The sequence below is a fragment of the Enhydra lutris genome, unplaced genomic scaffold (assembly GCF_002288905.1).
Source record: "Enhydra lutris kenyoni isolate GAN:26980312 unplaced genomic scaffold, ASM228890v2 scaffoldscaffold36, whole genome shotgun sequence".
Classification (NCBI taxonomy): domain Eukaryota; kingdom Metazoa; phylum Chordata; class Mammalia; order Carnivora; family Mustelidae; genus Enhydra; species Enhydra lutris.
The window spans coordinates 14,120,751-14,141,816 of record NW_019154120.1 but is presented as its reverse complement, the minus strand read 5'-3'; the positions used below and the strand labels follow the sequence as shown (position 1 = coordinate 14,141,816).

The window sequence follows — 21,066 nt, the reverse complement described above, 5'->3', positions numbered from 1 at the left end:
TGTATCAGACTCTAGTGTAGTAATGCTAGTATCCAGTATTTTGGTGAGCTTCAAATTTTGTCTTCTAGTGTCTATTTACTACTAATATGCAGTTGTGTATACTGTTGACAAAAGCCCTTTTCCACTCTTAGCCTAGTCACTGAAATAATTGCAGAAAAGTCCTATAAGCCACTTATATTTGGAGAAGAAAGCCTGAAATCAGGAGGAGTACTTGTATCTTTTTTTTTTTTAATTATATAGTGTTAAGGTGATCTTAGATTGTAGGTATATGAAAATGTCACAGTGGAACAGTTTTATTCCATTCATATCATTCCAACAAGGATAACCGATTTCTGATTTTAACTGCTAGGAGTCTTTTTTTTTCCCCTCCATTAAATTTTGCTTGTAATGAGAGGGTTGGAAGGCGACTAGAGAAAGGGAGATATGCGTGTACACTAGAGTAATGAGATTTTCATCTGGACTGCAGTGTGTGGCCTTTTCTGGCTACCGGTGAGTGCTGGGAGGAGTGGGCAAAGTGAGGTTGGGCATCCTGCCATCGTTACTTCTCAGGCAGTGCCCTGTGCTGAGGCCATCCGTTGAAGTAGGAGAATAAATCATACTGGCTACACGTACTACAGGTGACGCTGAAGGCTATTTTTAGACACTGGTGGCGTGATGAACTTTTTCCTCGGGTAGCTTAGGGTTACCCTAACAAATCATTGACGTCTCATTAAATTGTTCTGACCCCGCACTTTCTGCTTGTTAGCCTGGACTCCGAGGTCCTCAGCTGTGGCTAGTTCTGGCCTTGAAGACATTTCCGCCGATCTTGTTGCTCCCAAGCTGTCACTCCAAAGGCAGCTGATGGGGGTGGATGGATTTGCATCTCGATTCGCCGCAGCCCAGACCGCTGATGCTCGGCCTTGCGCCGCTGGGACGCTCCCGGTGGGGCAGGGCCCACCTCCGAGTCTGCAGGGAGGTGCCCGAGTCTGGCACGTCCCTCGCGGGGACGCGCGGTGGCGTGTCGGAGGGCCCCCGCCTTCCCCCGGTCACGCGCCGCCGCGGACAGGCCGACGCGTTTGGGGACCCGTCCCTCGGGGCTCCTCCCCTCCCCTTCCCTGCAAGATGGCGGCTGCGGCCGTCCACGTGACTGGCGCGCCGGTTCCGCCCCTGGGAGGGCGGGCTGGGGCGGGGCCGCATCTCCCCGGGGCTCCCTTCGGCCTCTGCGGGCTATAGGCCCCCGCGCGGGGCAGAGCTGAGAACCACGTGGATGGTGTGCTCTGAGAATGGCAGCGGGGAGCTCGTGGGGCAGACTTTTATTGCCCCGGAAGTAACCTTCTGGACACGTGTGTGTAACTTTCGGCTGGGAATCATTCTATTTCTCGCTACTTTCATCCATACTAGACGCATAAAGTGGAACTGATTTATTTTTCCATTAGAATAAAAGCCCCCATTAGTGTTTCTGGCTCAGCAGCTTCTCTTTTGAAGTTTTCTGTAAGAAACTAATAACGTTTTGCTGTCTCTCTCTCTGACAAATAAATAAGTAAATCTAAAAAAAAAAAAAAAAAAGCAACTTGTGTTTTAACACGAATTTTATGTTAATTATATGCTTTCAAGTTGACCAGTCCCAGCAGCTGTTTAGTGACCTACCATGTTTACCATAATAACTGATAGTTGAGGGGACAAGTCCACAAGCTTACCGCTAGAATATACAAATTGGGTCATTTTCGAAAACTGAAGGAAGATTCAAGTAGATTTTTACATTGAAAAGTAATATATCTCGAGCTTTTTAAAAAATGTGATTTGGAAAATGTTATGTGATTTAGAGTAAATGTTACATTGGATTACAACTTAAATATTGCTTTTAGGAGACTTGTGCATAAAGTTCATCTTCTTCAACTCCTGTGGACTGCCAGTCACTTAGATAAAATTCAGCATGCAGTATGCATGTGTGTGATTGATGTAGTTTGCTGTGTTGATAACGTTACAGATTGCCTACATAGCCTAGCTGAAAAAAAAATGGTTTTAAAAAGGGATCCCTTATTAGGAACCCAAACTGTAAATGGCCTGTTAGCAATAGTGACAAAAAACTGCATAAGTATTTTATTATTTTTTTTAAGATTTTATTTATTTATTTGACAGATAGAGATCACAAGTAGGCAGAGAAGCAGGCAGAGAGAAAGGAGGAAGCAGGCTCCCTGCTGAGCAGAGAGCCGGGTGCCGGGCTCCATCCAGGGCCCTGGGATCATGACCTGAGCCGAAGGCAGAGGCTTTAACCCACTGAGCCACCCAGGAGCCCCATGCATAAGTATTTTAAAAGATGTAGTTTTGTTGGTGTTTCATTGAAAAGAGAAGAGCCAAGCTTCCTATCTTTGCACGCTTAAAGACTCTCCTAACTGCTCCTGAAAATGGATATTCTAATTTTGGGGACTTAACCCTCAATTAGCAACACAAAGGCTGGAAAAAAAGCATAAAATGCATAGACTATCATAGTAGCGGTTAGTAGTTAATATTGTTTGTGTGGTGGTGTTTCTCTGGAGATTGTGTTTTCAGTATCCTCAAAACATAGTTGCTTGGGAAATATCTTGAATAAAACAGAAACTGAAAACTTCAGATAGTATTTAGTGTGGTAGATAGTATTTAGCGTTGTTTGAATTCACAAGAAACATACCTGAATAAAAAAAAATTAAGTGGGGGCACCTGGGTGGCTCAGTGGGTTAAAGCCTCTGCCTTCAGCTCAGGTCGTGATCCCAGGGTCCTGGGATCGAGCCCCGTATCAGGCTCTCTGCTCAGTGGGGAGCCTGCTTCCTCCTCTCTCTCTCTCTCTCTCTCTCTCTGCCTGCCTCTCCACCTACTTGTGATCTCTCTCTCTCTGTCAAATAAATAAAATCTTAAAAAAAAAATTTTAAGACTTAATGTTTAAAAAAAAAAATTAAGTGGCCGTGTGTCTTACAAAAATCAATGAAGGGGCGCCTGGGTGGCTCAGTGGGTTAAAGCCGCTGCCTTCGGCTCAGGTCATGATCCCAGGATCCTGGGATCGAGCCCCGCATCAGGCTCTCTGCTCAGCAGGGAGCCTGCTTCCCTTCCTCTCTCTCTCTGCCTGCCTCTCTGCCTACTTGTGATCTCTGTCTGTCAAATAAATAAATAAAATCTTTAAAAAAAAAAAAAATCAATGAAGAAAACTAAAAAAATTCTTACTTTCTTATAGCATAGGTTAATTAATACGGTACTTGACAGAGTATCGCAAGTCATTGTGATAGGACAGAAAATGCACTGGTAGTGTTGAGGCCTGGAAGAAAAGAGTGTTAACATATATGCTCCTACTGTAAGAGAACTTGAATGTGTATGTGGCAACACTAATCCTAGTGCGAGCATGACTGAAAATGAGAGGGGAAATGTCAGTGGTCAGGATTCCTGCCATCAGGCACTAAAAAGATGTTTTCTAAAAGTGATTTTTAAGAAGAATGACTCTAAACTCCCAGACGAGAAATACCTTTATTTAATTGTTGGCCACCACTGGGAGATTTTAAACTGAATAGCAACACTGGAGCCGTAGGCGTGGAGAAGGCTTTCCTCCCTCCTACGGTGGGGATAATAACAGTGCTCATGTGAGATTGTTAGGATCAAATGAATGAGTACTTGTAGAATAATGTCTGGCACATGATCTTCGCTAAATGTTAGCAATTATAAGTAAAAGTTTAGTCTTGTTTGGAAGGTGGTGGTAAGAGGAATGGGAATAGCATCTCAGAAATTACCAGTGGGGGACAGAACCAGCCGTATCTTTTTTTTTTTTTTTTAAGACTTTAATTTATTTGACAGAGGTCACAAGTAGGCAGAGAAGCAGGCTGAGAGAGAGAGAGAGAGAGAGCGAGAGAGAGAGAGAGCGAGCGAGCAGGCTCCCTGCTGAGCAGAGAGCCCAATGCGGGACTCCATCCCACCACCCTGGGATCATGACCTGAGCTGAAGGCAGAGGTTTTAACCCACGGAGCCACCCAGGCGCCCTCCAGCCGTATCTTTTGTGGGAAATTTTAGATGGGTTTGGCTGCAGTAAAATATTAAGAACAGTTCAGTTAATAAAGGCCATTTTCCTGGAAGAGGCTTTTAGAATTTGAGAATTAGTGATTATTTTAGTAGTAAATGGGAGCTACTGGTATCCTCCAGTTACTTCTGTTTTTCTGTATAGAGATTTTTCTCAGGCAAGAACTCAAGGAAAGTCTTAGACCCACAATAGGAGGAGAGGGTGGTAGAGAGGGAGAGGAAGAAACTACTTTCCCGCACGTTGACTAGTGTGATACATATTTATACACACACACCTTTTGTTTGTACTACCTTTTATGATTTTTTTTTTGTGTGGGGAAGAGGACAGGAAAGGAAGTATGCTGCAGAGGTGACCAGAGGCCTTAAAGAGTGACTGCCTGTTTAGCAGTAGACTTGGCTTACATTCCTGCTCTGCCATTCACTCTGTGACATTAGCCAGGCTATTTAAGTTCCTGAGCCTCAATCTTATCTGCGAAATGGCATTAATGACTTTCTTTTGAGGTTGTAGTAATTGAATTAATGAGATAACATGCAAAATAATTCACATACTGTCTTGAGTACAAATCTTCTGTTGAGAATGATGCTCAGTGCACTTTCCTTTTCCACTGAGATGTAGCCATCCACATTGTGTTTATCAGTTGTATTCAGGAATGGGCTTTCGTTTTTTTCTTCCCACTTACATAGTATTCTCCTTATTGTTCTCCATTACCATACCTCTAAATTGATTGGCATTCAGGAAGGATGGGGAATTGTAAAGGCAGTGTTTGAGGCATTTATTTGGGGCAGTTCTTTTTAATTTTTTAAAATTTATCTATTTGAGAGAGCATGCGGGGAAGCAGAGGGAGAGAGAGGGAATCTCACGCATATTCTATGCTGAGCTCGGAACCCAAGTCCAGGCTCAATCCCATGACCCTGAGATCATGACCCGAGTTGAGATTATGACCTGAACCCAAATCAGTTATTGGACCCTTAGCCAGCCAGACACCCCTAGGGCATTTATTTTTAATATTTACATTGTAAAGATCTGGTATGCCACAGATAAAAGAAAACCAAAGGAAGCATTTCTCTGGGTCACAAATTATTAAAATACATATTTTCTCCATAGCAGGTTCAGGGATAGAAATGGGGAACATACATACATATTCTGATTTTGGATGATCATTAACTCCCATGCAACCACAATCTACTTTAAATCTTTATCCAGTTTTCACATTTAGTCAGGAAACTATCCTATAATTTAAAGCTGTTTTGCATTTTTGTTAGATTACATAATTTTTAGTTACTTCAGAGCACGGCCTGCAATCCATGCACAATAAAGGAACATTTTATGCTTTTTAAAATAGAAGCTACTAAATTCACTATTTTTAAGCTTATTATTTTTATCTTTTCTTGAGAAATATTAAGCTAAACTTTTTATTTAAAAAATTTTTTTTTTTTTTTTTTATTAAAGACAGAGGCAGAAGTGACATGCACTAGCCTTGAAGCCAACTGAGCTTCACCTTTATTGACTTTTCCATCACGGAGGACTGTGGAGCAGCGCTCCTCTTCCTCACAGAGAAGGCCTTGTGGCAGAGCCTGCTTCTCGCAGCCTGTGTAAACAGTCACTCTAGAAGGGAAGTGCCTTGTCGCGTGTTGCTGTTACACGTGGCGAGGCTCCTGGGCCCTTGGTAGGACATTTCCCTCCTGTCCTTCCTATGCCCCAGGGAACCTTTGGCCTTTAATTCCTTCCTCAGTGTCTTGGCTCATTCAGAATGTCTCATGCTTATTCAAGAATTAACTTACTTGAGGTCACGTACAGGTTTTAAACAGGTCGCTTTGGCAAGTTGTTTAGTCTTTACAAGTTCCCGACTGCTCAGGCAGAAATCGGATAGCATCAGCGTTCCTTCCATGTAACTGCTGGGAGGATGACCCCGATCGCATGTATGAAAATGCCGGGTAAACAAGAGTAAGATGTACATATCCATGGATCTGTCCATTGTCCAAAGAGGGACTAGCACAGTCGGGTTGCAGTGGATGAACAGAAATGCCAGAGTTGGAAGAGCTGGTAGGGGTTGGGTCACAGAGGGCCTTGACAGGAAAGGAGTGGGTTGCCAGCAGGTTGCAGTGAAATTGAAAATCTGTCTGGGTGCGCTGGCCATGTGTCTTTCTGCCACGTCCACTGTCACTTTATGTGTGATGTGTATGAAAAGCATGAATCATTGATTTAGGAAAAAAAACCCAAACTCTTCCAGGCTAATCAGTTCTCTCAGTGGTACCATTAAACTCCTAATCAGTCTGATTGGTTTGATAACCTTAATCCTCTCCTCTCCTCATCCTTGCTGTGCCATTTTCTTCTGGGACTTTATTTAGCACCAATTCTGCTGTTTTCAGCCTTTCCACCTCTTCCCTGTTGGATACCACTGCCAGATATGTCTTCCTAAAGCAGTGTTTAATCGCATCACGTACTTTGCATTGACTGAGGGAACCTGGCCTCTAGTAAGTCTTTGGTCTTAAAAGCCCTGTCTCCCACTTTCTTCACACATCCCATCTTCCATTCAGAGCTCCCGCGTGATGTTTGCTGGAATTGTCCCTGTGGCTCTCTTCTCATAAGATTCTTTGCTGCCTCTGAATGCCAGCAGTGTGGGTATTCTGTGCTGTAATTTTGGTACTTCTATGACTTTTTTCCTGTTTTTTTTTTTTAAACTTTACTTTGAAATATTCTTAACTTATAAAATTGACCTTCCTCCTAAATTTTAAGTTCCTCAAAGACTTAGGCTTCATGGGGCGCCTGGGTGGCTCAGTGGGTTAAAGCCTCTGCCTTCGGCTCAGGTCATGATCCCAGGGTCCTGGGATCGAGCCCCACATCGGGCTCTCTGCTCAGCAGGGAGCCTGCTTCCCCTCCTCTCTCTCTGCCTGCCTCTCTGCCTACTTGTGATCTCTGTCAATTAAATAAATAAAATCTTTAAAAAAAAAAAAAGACTTAGGCTTCATGTCTCTCTCTTTTTTTTTTTTTTTTTTGTTTCGTTTGTGTATATCCCAAAAGCTCACACAAAATTTTTTTTTTTTTTTTTTTTAAAGATTTTATTTATTTATTTGACAGAGAGATCACAAGTAGGCAGAGAGAGAGGAGGAAGCAGGCTCCCTGCTGAGCAGAGAGCCTGATGTGGGGCTCGATCCCAGGACCCTGGGATCATGACCTGAGCTGAAGGCAGAGGCTTTAACCCACTGAGCCACCCAGGCGTCCCATTATGCTTAGGCTTTTTAGATATGGCTCTGAAAAATACCAGTATGATAAATTGCTTTAAGACAAAGTACATCAGGAAGTGGTTTTTTTTGCCTTGTATGAATTATGCTTCTCGGCTACTTTATAACAGTCTTTGCAGCTCTGTAGTACAGGCACAACTGTTCTGGAAATGATAAAGGGAGTTGCTGCTTTAGGTAAAAGCATGGAGCAGTATAGATTTGAACTGAATCTCCAATAGGTGAATGGTCAGTAATTGTATTTATTAGTTATTATTCCAAACTCAGGCCATTTATAGGCCAAGTTAAGCCTTTTGTGTGGGGGGCGTGCATGAGTTGGGCAGACCTGTGGATGGTGCTTTGATAGGGTGAAGAACTCCTACATCGTAGGCCAACCTCTTCCTTAAGTAGTTGTTTGTGGTTGCCTGGTGTTGATCTCCAATCTGTGATCCTTTTGAGGAGCGGAGGAGTCAGATGCCCAGCTTACCCAGTATCCTGCTTAGGATCAGAAAGTGAAAAACTGCTCCCTGAAGTGAGCCATCTGCAGTCTAAGAATGGGGGATTTTTATACTTCTTGTTAGGAATATCTAAGGAAACCCAACTTTCCCCCAGCATGTTATTTTTCGTGAGGGGAGGGTGTCACATGACTGTGATTCGGCGGTGGTCCTAGAAGCCACCACGAACAGCGTCGTGTGTGTTCGGAGCTGCTTGAGAGAGAGGCCATCAAGCTTAGGAGAGGTTACCTGATGAAGAGAGTGGTCTTGGGTGGGTTTGTTTGGGGATGGTGCCTGTTCTAACAGGTGGCATTAAATGCAAGTCCTAATACAGCGTTTCTCTGCACTGTCCTATTTACCAGCCTATCCATTAGTCACTGTCAAAGATCCATTTTAAACACAGTAACTTGTGTGTCTGCATGGTTCCGGGAACGTTTCCCTGCTGGCGCTGAAGGCTGGGGCTCTGCTGCAGGAGCTGGAGGTGCCGCGGGTGCCACAGTGCCGCGGGCGATCAGGCTTCTGAGCCCCGGTCTCACTTCCTTCCAAGGACCCTTTGAGCCTCCTGCCTCATCTCCTCTGGATTGGCCAGAGAAGGCAAGGGCAGCTGGCAGGTGTAATGCGCTGGGGAGGAGAGCGCATTCCTCGCTGGATCTGCCGGATTGTGAACAGGGGTGTGTTCTGTTCACCTCCCCTGAAACATCTGGTAAGGTGGGATTTAAAGGTTTGGGGGGTCCTAGCCCAGGGGATGTTGCTGTTCCTGGTTTAGCCTCCTAGTTCGAGGGAATAAGAGGAGATCTTTTCCCTTCTGTAGTAGGAAAGCAGAAGCTTGGTTGGTAAACACAGATGCTGGGTCTAAAGGTGGTGGAGGGATCCCAGCTTCGGTTTAGGCTGGGAGGCTGTCACCCTCCCCCTAGCCCTGCCTTCCATACTTTCGCAGTTTGTGGTCTAAGTTTATAGTCCTCCCCCATCCACCTGTGAGCTACAGGCGCCTACTAGAGACTGCGCTATTGGCGTTGAAAGCAGAAACATGAGGGGAGTTTTACAAGGAAAACCTCAAGGCCAGTGACATTTTTCTGGGATGAAAGCTGCCCTCCTCCTGCTCCCCAGTAGGCTTCCCTATCAGCATTCTTTTGCTAATTGCATATCCTCCTAGTTCAGTTCGCTGGAAAAGACAGTGATGTCAACAATTTGAATGGTTTTTAAAATTCGTAATAAATTCCTGGAGCTCTCCAGAATCCGTAGGAAATTATGTTTCCCTCCTACCTCTCGTTCCACCCACCCAGCTGCCATCCAGCCGTGCTCTGCACAGGTCACCACTTCATGTCCCGTTGAGGAGACCTTGCAGAGCTGCAGTCGCAGTGGCCACGGCGGGTCTGGGGGCTCCGGTGGCAGAGAAGACACATGGGTACGACGACCTTTGCCCCCCATTCAGTGGCTAGGGCGCATTGACCCCTGCTTTATGGTCTGTTCTGCCACATTTGTCTACACCTTCCAGCCAGAAGAAACAAGAAGTTACAAGTGAGGTGAGCCCCGATCCCAGCAGAAACTCTCATGGTGCTGTCCCCCAGCCCCTGAGCTGTGGCGCGGCAGGTGCTGGCCGCGGGGCTCTCCTGCGCTGCTTACCGGTCCCGCCGCTTCCCGCACAGCATTTGCCCTTTCTCAGTTGCTGGAAGGCGATGCCAGGCTTTACCGTGGGTTGAGTAGAAATGAGGCAAATGCCTGCCCCTTCTCAGCAGCCTCTTGGAGAGGCAGCAAGGAACTCTTCCCTTCTCCCTGGCGCCTTCCCTCTTCTTCCACCAAAATGGATGGAATTGGACATCTCAGGACATGTTTCTTGTAACTAATCGTTTTCTCACATTCAAAGTAAGGCTTTCTATGAAACTTAATAACTTAAATAATAACTTGCTTTAGTTGGGACCCTGGTGATGGAAAGAAGAGAATTTAAAATCTATGCCTATGTAGGGGCGCCTGGGTGGCTCAGTGGGTTAAGCATCTGCCTACGGCTCAGGTCATGGTCTCAGGGTCCTGGGATCGAGCCCCTTGTCAGGCTCTTTGCTCAGCGGGGAGCCTGCTTTTCCCTCTCTCTGTGCCTGCCTCTCTGCCTACTTGTGGTCTTCTCTCTGTCAAATAAATAAATAAAATCTTAAAACAAACGAACAAACCTATAACTGTGTAACAAGTTATCCCCAGACTTGGTGGCTTAACCCAGACCCATTTTATTATTATCTCCCAGAGTTCCATGGGCCAGGGGTGTAGACGGGCGATGAAGAGTGAGGGAGGCTTGTCTTGGTTGCGGGGTGTCTGGAGGTGGTGGCTGGGACTTAGAGCTTCCCCCCGCCCCCGCCAGTGCGGCCTCCTCGGGGCAAGTGCACTATGTAGGTGGTGGCTGGGGGTGGGGGGGGGGCGGTGCTCAGGCCCCAGGGCTTCTGGGGACCTGCCCCCAGCAGTCCCGAATGTTCCTTCCCTCACAGTCTGTGGGTCAGGCATGTCTGGGAAAGCCAGCTGAGACCAACCGGCAGGGGGGTTAGATCCACCTTTCAGTGGGAGGGCCATCAAAGTATTTTTAGCTCTATTTGATTTACCACAGAAACTTAATAAGATGTTGTGGTTAGATACTAATGTTAGTATTCAAAGTCTCACTTGATGAGTGTAAAAAAACTTCTGAAGAATTTAGTCCATTAAAAAAAAGCTACAAAATTCTGAATTTCTTTATTTTTTAATAGAGAATGTCCTGGTGTTTTTAAATTTAGTCTGCATCAAAGGACAAGAGGAAGCATGCAGAACACTGTTAGATGAGCTAAAATAAACTCCATCTACAGCTTGACCTTTGTTAAAATAAAAGGAGACCACTGTGACCTTTGTTCTCCATGGTATGTTAGAAGACTCTTGTTTTTTTTTTTGTTTTGTTTTGTTTTGCTTTGTTTTTAAGATTTTATTTATTTGACAGAGAGAGAGATCACCAGTAGGCAGAGAGGCAAGTAGAGAGAGAGAGGAAGGGAAGCAGGCTCCCTGCTGAACAGAGAGCCCAACTCGGGGCTCGATCCCAGGACCCTGAGACCATGACCTGAGCGGAAGGCAGAGGCTTAACCTACTGAGCCACCCAGGCGCCCCAGAAGAGTCTCTTTTGGATTGTCCAGGCAACTGACTGTTACAGGCTTTCCTCACACTGGTGAAATCTCAAGTCTGTAATTGTGTTGGATATACATGTATAAAAGTTAAATTGGAGTAATCTCTGGAATGAATGAACTGTCCATCCTGCCGTGTTACCTGACATAGATTTGCGCTAACCAGGAGCTCTTAAGGCTCTTAAGGCTCACCTTAGCACAGAAAACGCTTTACTCAGATGACTTACAGAAAGGAGGAGAGCACACACATTCTCATGTTTTTTTGTGTGTTCCTGTGCATATATTTTACCGGCTTAGAATTTTTAAATTTCATTTTTTGATCCAAGCAGAGAAAAATTCGCCACTTTTCCCTTGTTCCTGACACTTTAATCTAACTCGTCTTTGTAAAATGCCAGTTTTGGCATGTCTTCTATAGTGCGTTTTCCTGGGAATCTGAACTTAATGGAGAAAGGGAGTGTAACGTCTCTCTGGAAGATTCCATAAACCAGTGCTTCTCAACTTTTATGACACCCTTCCCCCTACTGAGAGTAAAAGAAGCACATTTGACATGTGGAAAGGGGAGACAGCAGAACAGAGAGCCATTCGCTGTTGGGACTCCTAAACTTGATTCTGACCTCTGAAGCTCACAAAGGCGTTAGATTAAATTTTTACTAAAGTGATAAAATTGCGAATTTTATACATAGTTTCTGAACTTAGTTTAAATAATTTTATAGCATTGAAGCATGCTGAAATGTAGGGTGGGAGAAAACTTAATTAGTAGGTATTTTCATGGGTTGATGAACTTAGGTCCTTGGAAAGACTCTCGAACTTCATTTTTCTCCCTAGTTTATTGAATAGGAGACCTTTTCCTGGCTGTTAAAAGTATAACTTCAGACTTTAAAAATTTGATATTGAATGTGAAGCGGACTACTTTCTCATGGTTGCTTCAGTGTAATATTTGTGGAGGCAGCATAATAAAATTATTTTTAAAATTTTTTATTTTTTGTTATAAAATGTATAAAATGTGCCATTTTCACACCTTTTTGAGTGTACAGTACAGTAGCATTCAGTACATTCACATTCTTGTGCAACCATCGCCATCATCCATTTCCAGGACTTTTCTTTTATCCCAGACTGACCCTCTACATCCATGAAGCACATTCTCCTCTGTGCCCCAGCCCTGCACCGGTAACCACTGTTCTGCTTCCTGTCGGTGACGGGGACCATTCTAGGTACTTCATGGGAGTGGAATAATACTTTGTGTTTTTGTGCCAGGCTTATGTCACTTAGCACCACATCCTCAGGACTCATCTACATTGTAATATGTATTCGAGTTTTATTCCTTCTGTAGGCTGAATCCCACTCAGTTGTGTACACAAGCCACATCCCGTTTATCTGTTCGCCCAGTGGTAGACATTTGAGCTTCTACCTTTTTGGCTGTTGGGAGTGATGCTGCCATGAAAAAATTACTTGTTCACGTCCCTTGCTTCTCCACCTGGGAGCAGCGTCGCGGGACCACGTGGTAACTCAGTATCTCAGGGACTGCTGCTCTGCCTCTGCCTGGGCTGCTCTATTTTCCCTTCCTCCGGGGGGTGCACAAGGGTTCCAGTTCCTCCACATCCTCACCAGTCACCGTCGTGTTCTGTGTTTTTTGGAGAACAGGCATCTTAATGGGTGCGAAGCGGTATCTCAGTGTGATTTTGATTTGCGTTTCCCTGATGAAAACTATCTGGGTTTGTTTGTTTGTTGTTGTTGTTGTTGTTGTTTTGGCGGATTTTGCATTTCTATTTGAAGGTGTTATTTTTAATTTATGAATCACAAATGAGCAATGTAGAAAAATATTCTATAAAAAAATGGTTGACTTACTCAACTAAACTTCCAGTGAACACAAGTATTTGAGAGGAGTACAGTGCTTACTTACACTGATTTTTTTGAAGTATTTACAGCAGTGTTAGGCCAGTGCTGTTTTATGACTTTGTCATTGATTATATGGTCTAGGTTAGGAAACAGATAAGTTTGTTGTTGCTAGAAGAATTCCTGCGGTCTACCTTTTTTAAATCATTAATACTGAAAATTGGTGAATGCCATCATGCTAAATGTTTTGGAAGTTGGATGTTGATGAAGAGAGCTGTGCTGTCCTTCTTATTAAGTGGTTCTGTGTAGACAAATGCTTATTTCCTTGGGTTTCTACGGGAAGACAAGCTATATGTAAGGCTGAAGCTTAGCTCCCAGGAGTGTCTAATAGGATGCTTTCTTCCCAGAAATAGAGCTGTCAACGTGCAGCCCATACCTGCGGTCAGGCCAGCATGTGTGAACAAAATATTTTTAAGATGGCAGAACAAAATATTTTAAATTAGGATTCTAGGGAAGTGTTGGGTCTTGTGTTTGCTTCATTTCTAAATTGACACAATTTTTTAAAATTAATGTATATTATTGCACGTTTGTCAAATTGTAGTTGTCTGTTGAAACTGGGGTGGTTTGTTCTGAGTAGTATTTTGAGATTCTGAATGTGAAGGTGTAAGGTGTACATCGTGATAAAGAGCTCTAAGGCTGTTTTTTTTTTTGGCTTAATCAGTGTGTTGTAGGAACAATATATGCACTGCTTTGGTTCTGGAGAGCCGTGGTGAGAGAAGCAGGCCCTTCCTGACTCCAGGCAGTTCTCTCAGAAGTAAAACTTTCTCCAGCTCACGGAGGATAGTGATTGGCTGAGCAAACTCAGATTTAGGGCCCAGTCGCTGTTAGGTGGCTTACCGTGACTAATGGTAAACCCACTGGCCACACTCATTCTTGTTCGAAAAGATTTGGCAGATCCTGATGCTGACGTTTTGTAAAACTTTTTCCTACCAGAGCATCTTGTTAAAATCAAGTAGTGAATAGAAATTCCGAAATTAATGTAAAAAAGAAAATTCTCAGTTATATGGGGTGTTACCATAAAGGATATTCTCTTTTATCTGTGTTCCTTTGATTCTGGTTCACTTTGGTTTGAATTGACATTACTGGGAAGTCCCAAGTAATAATGTGCAATATGTCCCAAGAACATTGAGACAGGAAATAATGGACAGAATATTACTGTGAAATGAAGATAAATACTGATTCTTTTTCCTTACTGAAGAATGCCAGTTTGTGCCTTTCTACCCGTAACATATAATCAGCTATTTGAGCTCTAAAAATTGCTGTTAAAATCGTTGCTGTTACAAGTATAAGACTTGAATATGGTTTATTTCTGTGGAGTTGACTCTTCTTAGTCTGTGCAGTAGACTAACACGTGCCCCTCTTTCTCACCTAGAATGATTCTGCTCATGGTGATTACATGCCCAGTAACGAGGCCGGTTTACTAGAACAAGCCCCAATACCTCACGATGGACTTCCTGTGGCACCTCATAGAACCCAGCGAGAAGGTATGCTTGTTTTTTTTTTTTTTTTTTTTTTTTTTTTAAGGATTTTATTTATTTATTTGACAGAGAGACACAGTGAGAGAGGGAACACAAGCAGGGGCAGTGGGAGAGGGAGAAGACAGGGAGAAGTAGGCTTCCCGCCAGGCAGGGAGCCTGATGCTGGCAGGGCTCAATCCCAGGACCCTGGGATTATGACCTGAACCGAAGGTAGATGCTTAACGACTGAGCCACCCCGGCTTCCTGGTATGCTTGTGTTTTGTAAACTACAGGGGAAAGTTGCAGAGTGCTAGTTACCTTGGTTAACTCTAATTCTTCTCTCTTTTTTGGAGTAGAGATATCCTCCAGGTCCTAAGTTTGGCTCAGGCCCCAGTCCCCCACCTTTTGGATCTGCATCTGGGCTCCTGCTTCTCAACCCTTGGCCCATCCTGGCTTGTGTTTACTTGGTTCTGCCTTGCGGTCGGTTTTCTTAAATCTAGTTGCGTACTTTTGGAGTGCAAAAACCTTCACATTTTCCCAGAGTATTTGGTTGAGTGCTTTATCTGGAGAATGTGCTCAGCATTTCCTGAAAAAAGAAATTTTACGGAAGTTCACTGTAAGAAAGCGAAGAAATTTCTTACAAACCCATGCTTCCTACAGTAAGGCAGATATCAAGAGGGCTGGGATGGGGGAATTGAAAGGACATTTTCATCTGAAAAGAAGGGAGTTCAGATATTCACTTCTCTTAATATTCGGGGAGTCAGTTAACCTGAGGGGAAAATTGGAATGGAGAACATAGACGCCCCCCGGGTAGCCTGGGCCCAGTGAAGTGTGTGCAGTAAGCGCCACACATGGTTATGGCAGCTTTGAATCAACATCATTTTGTCTCCTTTCAGAACCAACAATAGTCCTTTTTGTGTAGTGCATTTTTCCTCACAAGAGGAGAAATAGGTATGCATGTTTAATGTATTTTAAAAAAGTCTACATAATTACCTATTCCAGCCTGTTCAAGACTATAGAACTACTTGACTCATAGCCTCCTTCACCCATACTCATTGCACGTGCGAGTGACCCGAAGCAGAGTTTGCTTTTACAATGAAGGTCCTTTTTTTCTTTTTAATAGAAAATATTTTAGAAAAACAAAAAATGACATCAAAATGCTAACACCCACAAGATGGTACTAGGTGATTTTTCTCACGTTCTTTAGTTTTGAACCAACGCATGTGATCTCTGCTCCTTAGTTTTAATTTATGAGGGCTGGAGGGTCTCCCTTACTGGCCATCCCTCACCATACTCTTGTCTTGCTCATCTTGATTCTGAGAGATCAGGCTGAAGACCTAACCCCATTCCCTTACCCCATAATGCCCCAGTGGTCCCCTACCCTTACATAGCCCATGGATTGGCAGAAGTAGAGCTGCTTTGTATTTTCTGAACGTAGATTGGTTCATATGGTTGTTATTAAATAGCATCGTCCTTTACATAATTTAATAGGAAAGAAAACGGCAGCCCTCCCTGCCCCGCACTGGCCTTGGTTGTACTGCATCAGATCTGAGGAGTTCCAGGCTTCCCACCTGGCTTTTGAGATTTTCTTTTGTTTCTGTCCTCAGCATTTCTCACCCAGTGAGGGGCCCTTTTCCTAGAAGCGGGCCACCAAACACTGTATATATGGAAATTTGGCACAAAATAATGATGGTGGTATCTCCTTTGTTAGGAGTGTCTGCTTTCCCCCAAATTTCTGTACCTTTACGTTTCCTGTTTCCCCATTGCTCACTCTCCGTGGTCTATAACAATCTTAATTCTTCTGTCTGCTTCTGTTACTTTGTGTATTCTCCTTCATCTATTTTAACTTTTTTCTCTCCGAGTAAATCCTTTTCCTTTTCTTAACCATCTCCTGCCCCCTGAATTAACAGTGACCCTAGTCTGTGGAGTCCCTCTCCTGACTCCCGTGACCTTTGTCATGTTCATGACTACAGTCTCATTAGTGCTTACATGCTGTTTGTTCTATTCATACCCTGAGAAATAGCTTCTCTTGCCTTTTTTTTTTTTTTTCTCCCCCTCAAGTCCCTGTATTGCAGTTAGTAGCCTGGCTCTTTTCAATTTGTAAAGACACTTACTTCCTGAAAGATGGTATTAAATGAGTAGTTCTGGAATTTGCACATTTACTTACTTCATTAATAAGGTGGCATCTTACCTAGTTCAATTCAGAATTACATATGTAATTTAGGACCACTACTTTATCTGTGTAGTCAGTTGTGAAAAATTTTGCTATAGTGAAGCTTTACAGTGAAGTTCATTAATAACATTACATTTATAATACTATTATATGATATTAAGGGTCCTGTTGAGAACAACAATTTTTAAATTCCCAATTGGAAAGAAATTTTTATCAGTTTTATATATTACATTTGAAAGTTCTTTTTTCAGTTTACTTATTTTTTTTTTAAAGACTTTATTTATTTATTTGACAGACAGAGATCACAAGCAGGCAGAGAGGAAGGGAAGCAGGCTCCCTGCTGAGCAGAGAGCCCCGCGGGGCTCGATCCCAGGACCCTGGGATCACCACCCGAGCTGAAGGCAGAGGCCTTAACCCACTGAACCACCCAGGCACCCCATAGTTCTTTTTTCAGTTTAAACATAAAGTAGGTATTTTCTAGTTTACACCTACCATGCATGAAAAATTGAATAAAGTGCTGTTGGCGGTAATTGGAATAACAAACATTTTGAAGAAGGTCCTCTAGAAAAATAATCTTTCCTGTAGGTGTATTTTATTTATTTATTGGTGCTTAACAGGATGCTTGGAGAACCGCTGAGGTCCTCGGCATGCTCAATGGATATAGGAAAAAATTCACGGATGAACAGCACGTTGCTGTGCTTCTGCGCTTTCCAGTTTTACGTCATGATTTAAGACCAGTAGTAAAGGTGAAGCTAAATAGCTTAGTCGTTTAGCACTTGTCGGACTGGGTGACTGAAGCCTGCATCTGTGGAACCAGTCCTCTTGTTTTCTCTCTTTCAGCCGTGCACATTGAGAAGATAATGTTGAAAGGAGTCCAGAGAAAAAGGGCTGACAAGTACTGGGAGTACACCTTCAAAGTAAGCCCCTCTGCCCCAATGGGGTCTCATGTACCGTGTTAAATGACCTTTCGGGAAAAATGAAAATTGATCTTTGGAAAAACTTAGCAGGTTTGCTAATTTAAGAAAAAGCTGTACGTATACATACGTTTGTCTTAATTAAGGGAATATCCTGTTTTCATATGTGCTGCATGGTTTGCCAAGTTTTTAATTGTATCACATTAAAGTTACTTGACGATTTTATTTAAAAAAAACAAAGTAAGAGCCTTCGACTTAAGGTGTAAGATGTATCTTTAAAAGTAAAAGTAAACGTTTTCTCTAGTATTTTTTAAATCAAGATCATGGGCCTTGTCTTTTCCTGGCATGGTTTTCCCTGATATTTTTCTCCTCCTCTTCTTTCTCCACGAAGGTTTTATTCCCTGGCCTTTGTCGCCTTGTCTTCTTATCTCTAATTGCTTTCCTGTCATTCTGTCCTTCAGACAGCTGTCTAGTTAACCGTAGAGTCCAGCTTTGTCCCTCCCCTGTCTCCTTTTTGCCTGTTGACTGTCATGTGGATTCCTCGTCCACGTCCTCCTTACTCCTCCCTGCTTGGGCTTCACTGTCTAGCCCTTTCTCCCAAGGTTGGACTGAGCGCCTTGAAGCCCAACGGACCGACGCCACGTTTCTGTGCTCGCTCACTTCAGTTCTTCCCCAAAGGTATTGCGCGCCAAACTTTAGCTGTGCCTTTCTCATGAAGTCATTTCTGATGCCCCAGCAGAGTGTGTTTCCGTTCATTCCGCGGTATCCTCCCTTCACCAGCTTCCTGGTCTTCTGTTTGGGTGACGTTTTTCCTCTCCAGTAGGTTATTAGCTCATGGAGAGCAGGACTCTTCATCCTTTGTCATCCCACTGTATCCGACTTGCTTAGTGCATTTGTTGAATGAATATCAGAACTCTGGCTTCTGCTCCCTGTGGGGAGTAGCCTCAGATTGCAAATTTTAAGTCCTTAACTCCACATATTTCCCTTAATGTGATGATAACCCGTGGCACAAGCCACTGCACTCTCTTCAGGCAGTTACACGAGTACTCCTTTTGTTGCTGGAGCTCTTAGCTTGTTCCTTCCTCCAAGCTTTGTCATCCCCAGCTCTGGAACAGTCTTTCCCAGACCATGGCACAGCTCACATCCCTTCAACTCCTAGGCTGGCTCAAACGCTCCCTCCTGTGAGGTCTTTCTTGGCACCCTTCTGATGTGCTGTCCTACTCCTGCCCCATGCCCTGTTCATTTTCTCTGGAGCCTGGAACCCCGAGGGGAAGTCTTAACTATTCATTTGTTGTAATCTGTCTCATGCACCAGACCCTGAACCTCAGCCAGCAGAGACTTCGGCTGTCTTGTACACTCCTGTGTCCCTTTCACTGAGAACAGTGTCTGACACAAGTAGCTGCTCAGTGAACATTCGAATAATTAAAAATCAGTTAAAAGATGTGCCAGTTAATGAGGATATTTGCTTTGAGGGTTGGTAGATACAGTCTCTTATCTATTATTAACTATCTGATTAATAACAGTATGACTAGCTGGTAAGACTGAGGTATTTGCATAATGTAAGTTTCACTTGGCTCAAATAATTGTAAAGTAGACATTATTAGTGGGCCGCCATCCAGTCCACTGAATTAAAAGTGTCCAAGAGGTAAAGTGGCATAACAGATTTCAGTCTGGCTCTTCTGCTTCCTTGGGGTCAGACATCAGTAAGGGAACCGTTAGAGTTTTAGTTTCTCCATCTGGAAATGGGAGGTCATCATACCTGCCCCATCCACCATAAAAGATTTTAAAGAATTGAGGTAAAGATGAAATCTCTTCATAAGCCATATGTCCCATAAAAATACAATGTGGTACTATCGAAGAGGGGCAGTAAACTCTAGCTATTTCCCTGAAGAATTTATGTTTAATAACTTCTAGGAGATAGAATTTTTATCTTTCTTGCTATATAGATCTGTACCATCAAAAGTGTCATTTTAGAGTCGTGCAACTTCTCCCTTTTGAAAAATTACTATAATGTAGTCACATTTTAAAAGACAACTTTAACAAAACCATGCGATGTGAAAGGAATTATTAAAACATTTTTTTGAGTAGAGTATGTCAATGTGCTGTTAATTTTAACGATTTTGAGGAAATTAATGACAATGCCAGATTAACTTTATACTTCTAGTTGTTAATTTTAATAAAATTTAAGTAAGGCCCTTTGTTTTACATGTGGCTTTTTCCAGCCAGTTCCTGCCTAAGAAGTAACTATATAATATGTGTGTGTGTTTTTTTTTTTTTAATCAGGTAAATTGGTCTGATCTTTCAGTCACAACAGTAACAAAAACCCACCAAGAACTACAGGAATTTCTACTGAAGGTAAAAGTACAGATTTTGTTGTTAAAATGATTTTTACGTAGTATGTAGAATCCAGAAACCTTAATATCAAAACAGACACCAGGAAGGTCGAACTACATATATGAAGGTTGACTTAGAATTCTCCATGAACGTTACCTATAGAAAATGTCATGTTATTCTAAACCCAAGTTTTCTTATGTGACCCATATAAGGAAATGAAGGGTTTTCCACATTTAAAAGAATTGGAACCTTACTCCTTGTTCCGTGCCAAGGTGTATATTAATGGTGGCTGCTTGCGAGGGTGCTTCCTGTGAAAGGGTGTGTCTGCACAATGCGAGGAGGCTTGTCAGCCTTTGTTGTGCTTCTGAGCCCTAACAGCTCTTCAGCTCCCTCTGTGGACTTCCTTAAATCCATGTCCCTTGGTTCCTTCTTTGAGTTCCAGCACACACACACACACACACGCACACACGCACACACACACACACAGGCACACACACCCTGTGATAGACTCTCCGGGGTGTTGAGAATAAGGGATAATGGAAACATCTTCCATTGACTTGCAGAGGTAAAAGGTATCTCAGGTCATTTTGGTCAAACTCTTGCCCGTTTCTTTAAATTCTATTTTATTGAAGTGTGTATGAGTCGAGCTAAATATTAAAAGGAGGAAATGGGCTCAAATGGTTAACCGGTACCTTCCTATTTCTCAATAAGCAAATATACTTTAAAATGTATTGCTAATAAGGAGATAGAAAGTCCAGAAGCCAGGAAACATTCCCAGCTTTTGGGTGAAGGTGGGATGTAGTTACTGAACCTGTAACATGGGAAACTTTCAGCACCATGCTGGTTTCTAAGTTGTCTGCTTGTCACTGTAAAGGTAGTCTTTCAGATCACGTGGTGGGTCTCCGTTCTGAAAGCCAGAAGTCACTGTGTCGCCAGGTGGCAGAGTTATGAGCAGCCTGGTAGGTGCTGGCTCTGTGGCGACATGGTTCCATGTGCTGTCACAGTGTTCGTCCGCTAACACCCAGGGACAACTTGAATATCTTCCTTCAGCTTATTTTAAAGTGGGCCTTTCTGGTTAAGGGCTGAGAGCGCCTTCTGCCACTTGAAGATGGTGACCTAACTGCGGGGCGGGGAGGGGTCATTCGTTTCGGTTGGTGAAGGTCCCACGTGGATGGCCCGTCAGCGGTCCACAGCATGGTGAGGAAGGAGAGGGTGGTGGAAGGACCGGGCGCAGGAGTGCTGTCGTGCAGAGAAGAGGGCCCTTGGCTCCCCAGGGATACTAGCTCCTGGCTAACGGTCTGCCTGTTGAAGAAGCTGGGAAGGGCTGGCCTGCACCACCGCCACACCTGTGCTTTTAAAATCTCTCCCATTTCTATCTGACTTCTCTGTCTCAGTAGAATAAATCTATCCAAGTTGAAGGGCAAGTAGTCATGAACCGGTGTC

At 43.5% G+C, this 21,066-nt stretch overlaps 1 protein-coding gene across 1 annotated transcript in view; it reads left to right on the top strand.

Annotated features, from left to right (window-relative positions):
- LOC111154247 (zinc finger CCHC-type containing 2) overlaps positions 1 to 21,066 on the top strand; it is a 59,899-nt gene that overhangs the window by 2,320 nt on the left and 36,513 nt on the right. Inside the window, 3 exon segments of the mRNA XM_022513746.1 lie at positions 14,118 to 14,229; positions 17,216 to 17,292; positions 19,573 to 19,644. Of these exon segments, the coding sequence (XP_022369454.1) occupies positions 14,118 to 14,229; positions 17,216 to 17,292; positions 19,573 to 19,644 (261 nt within the window).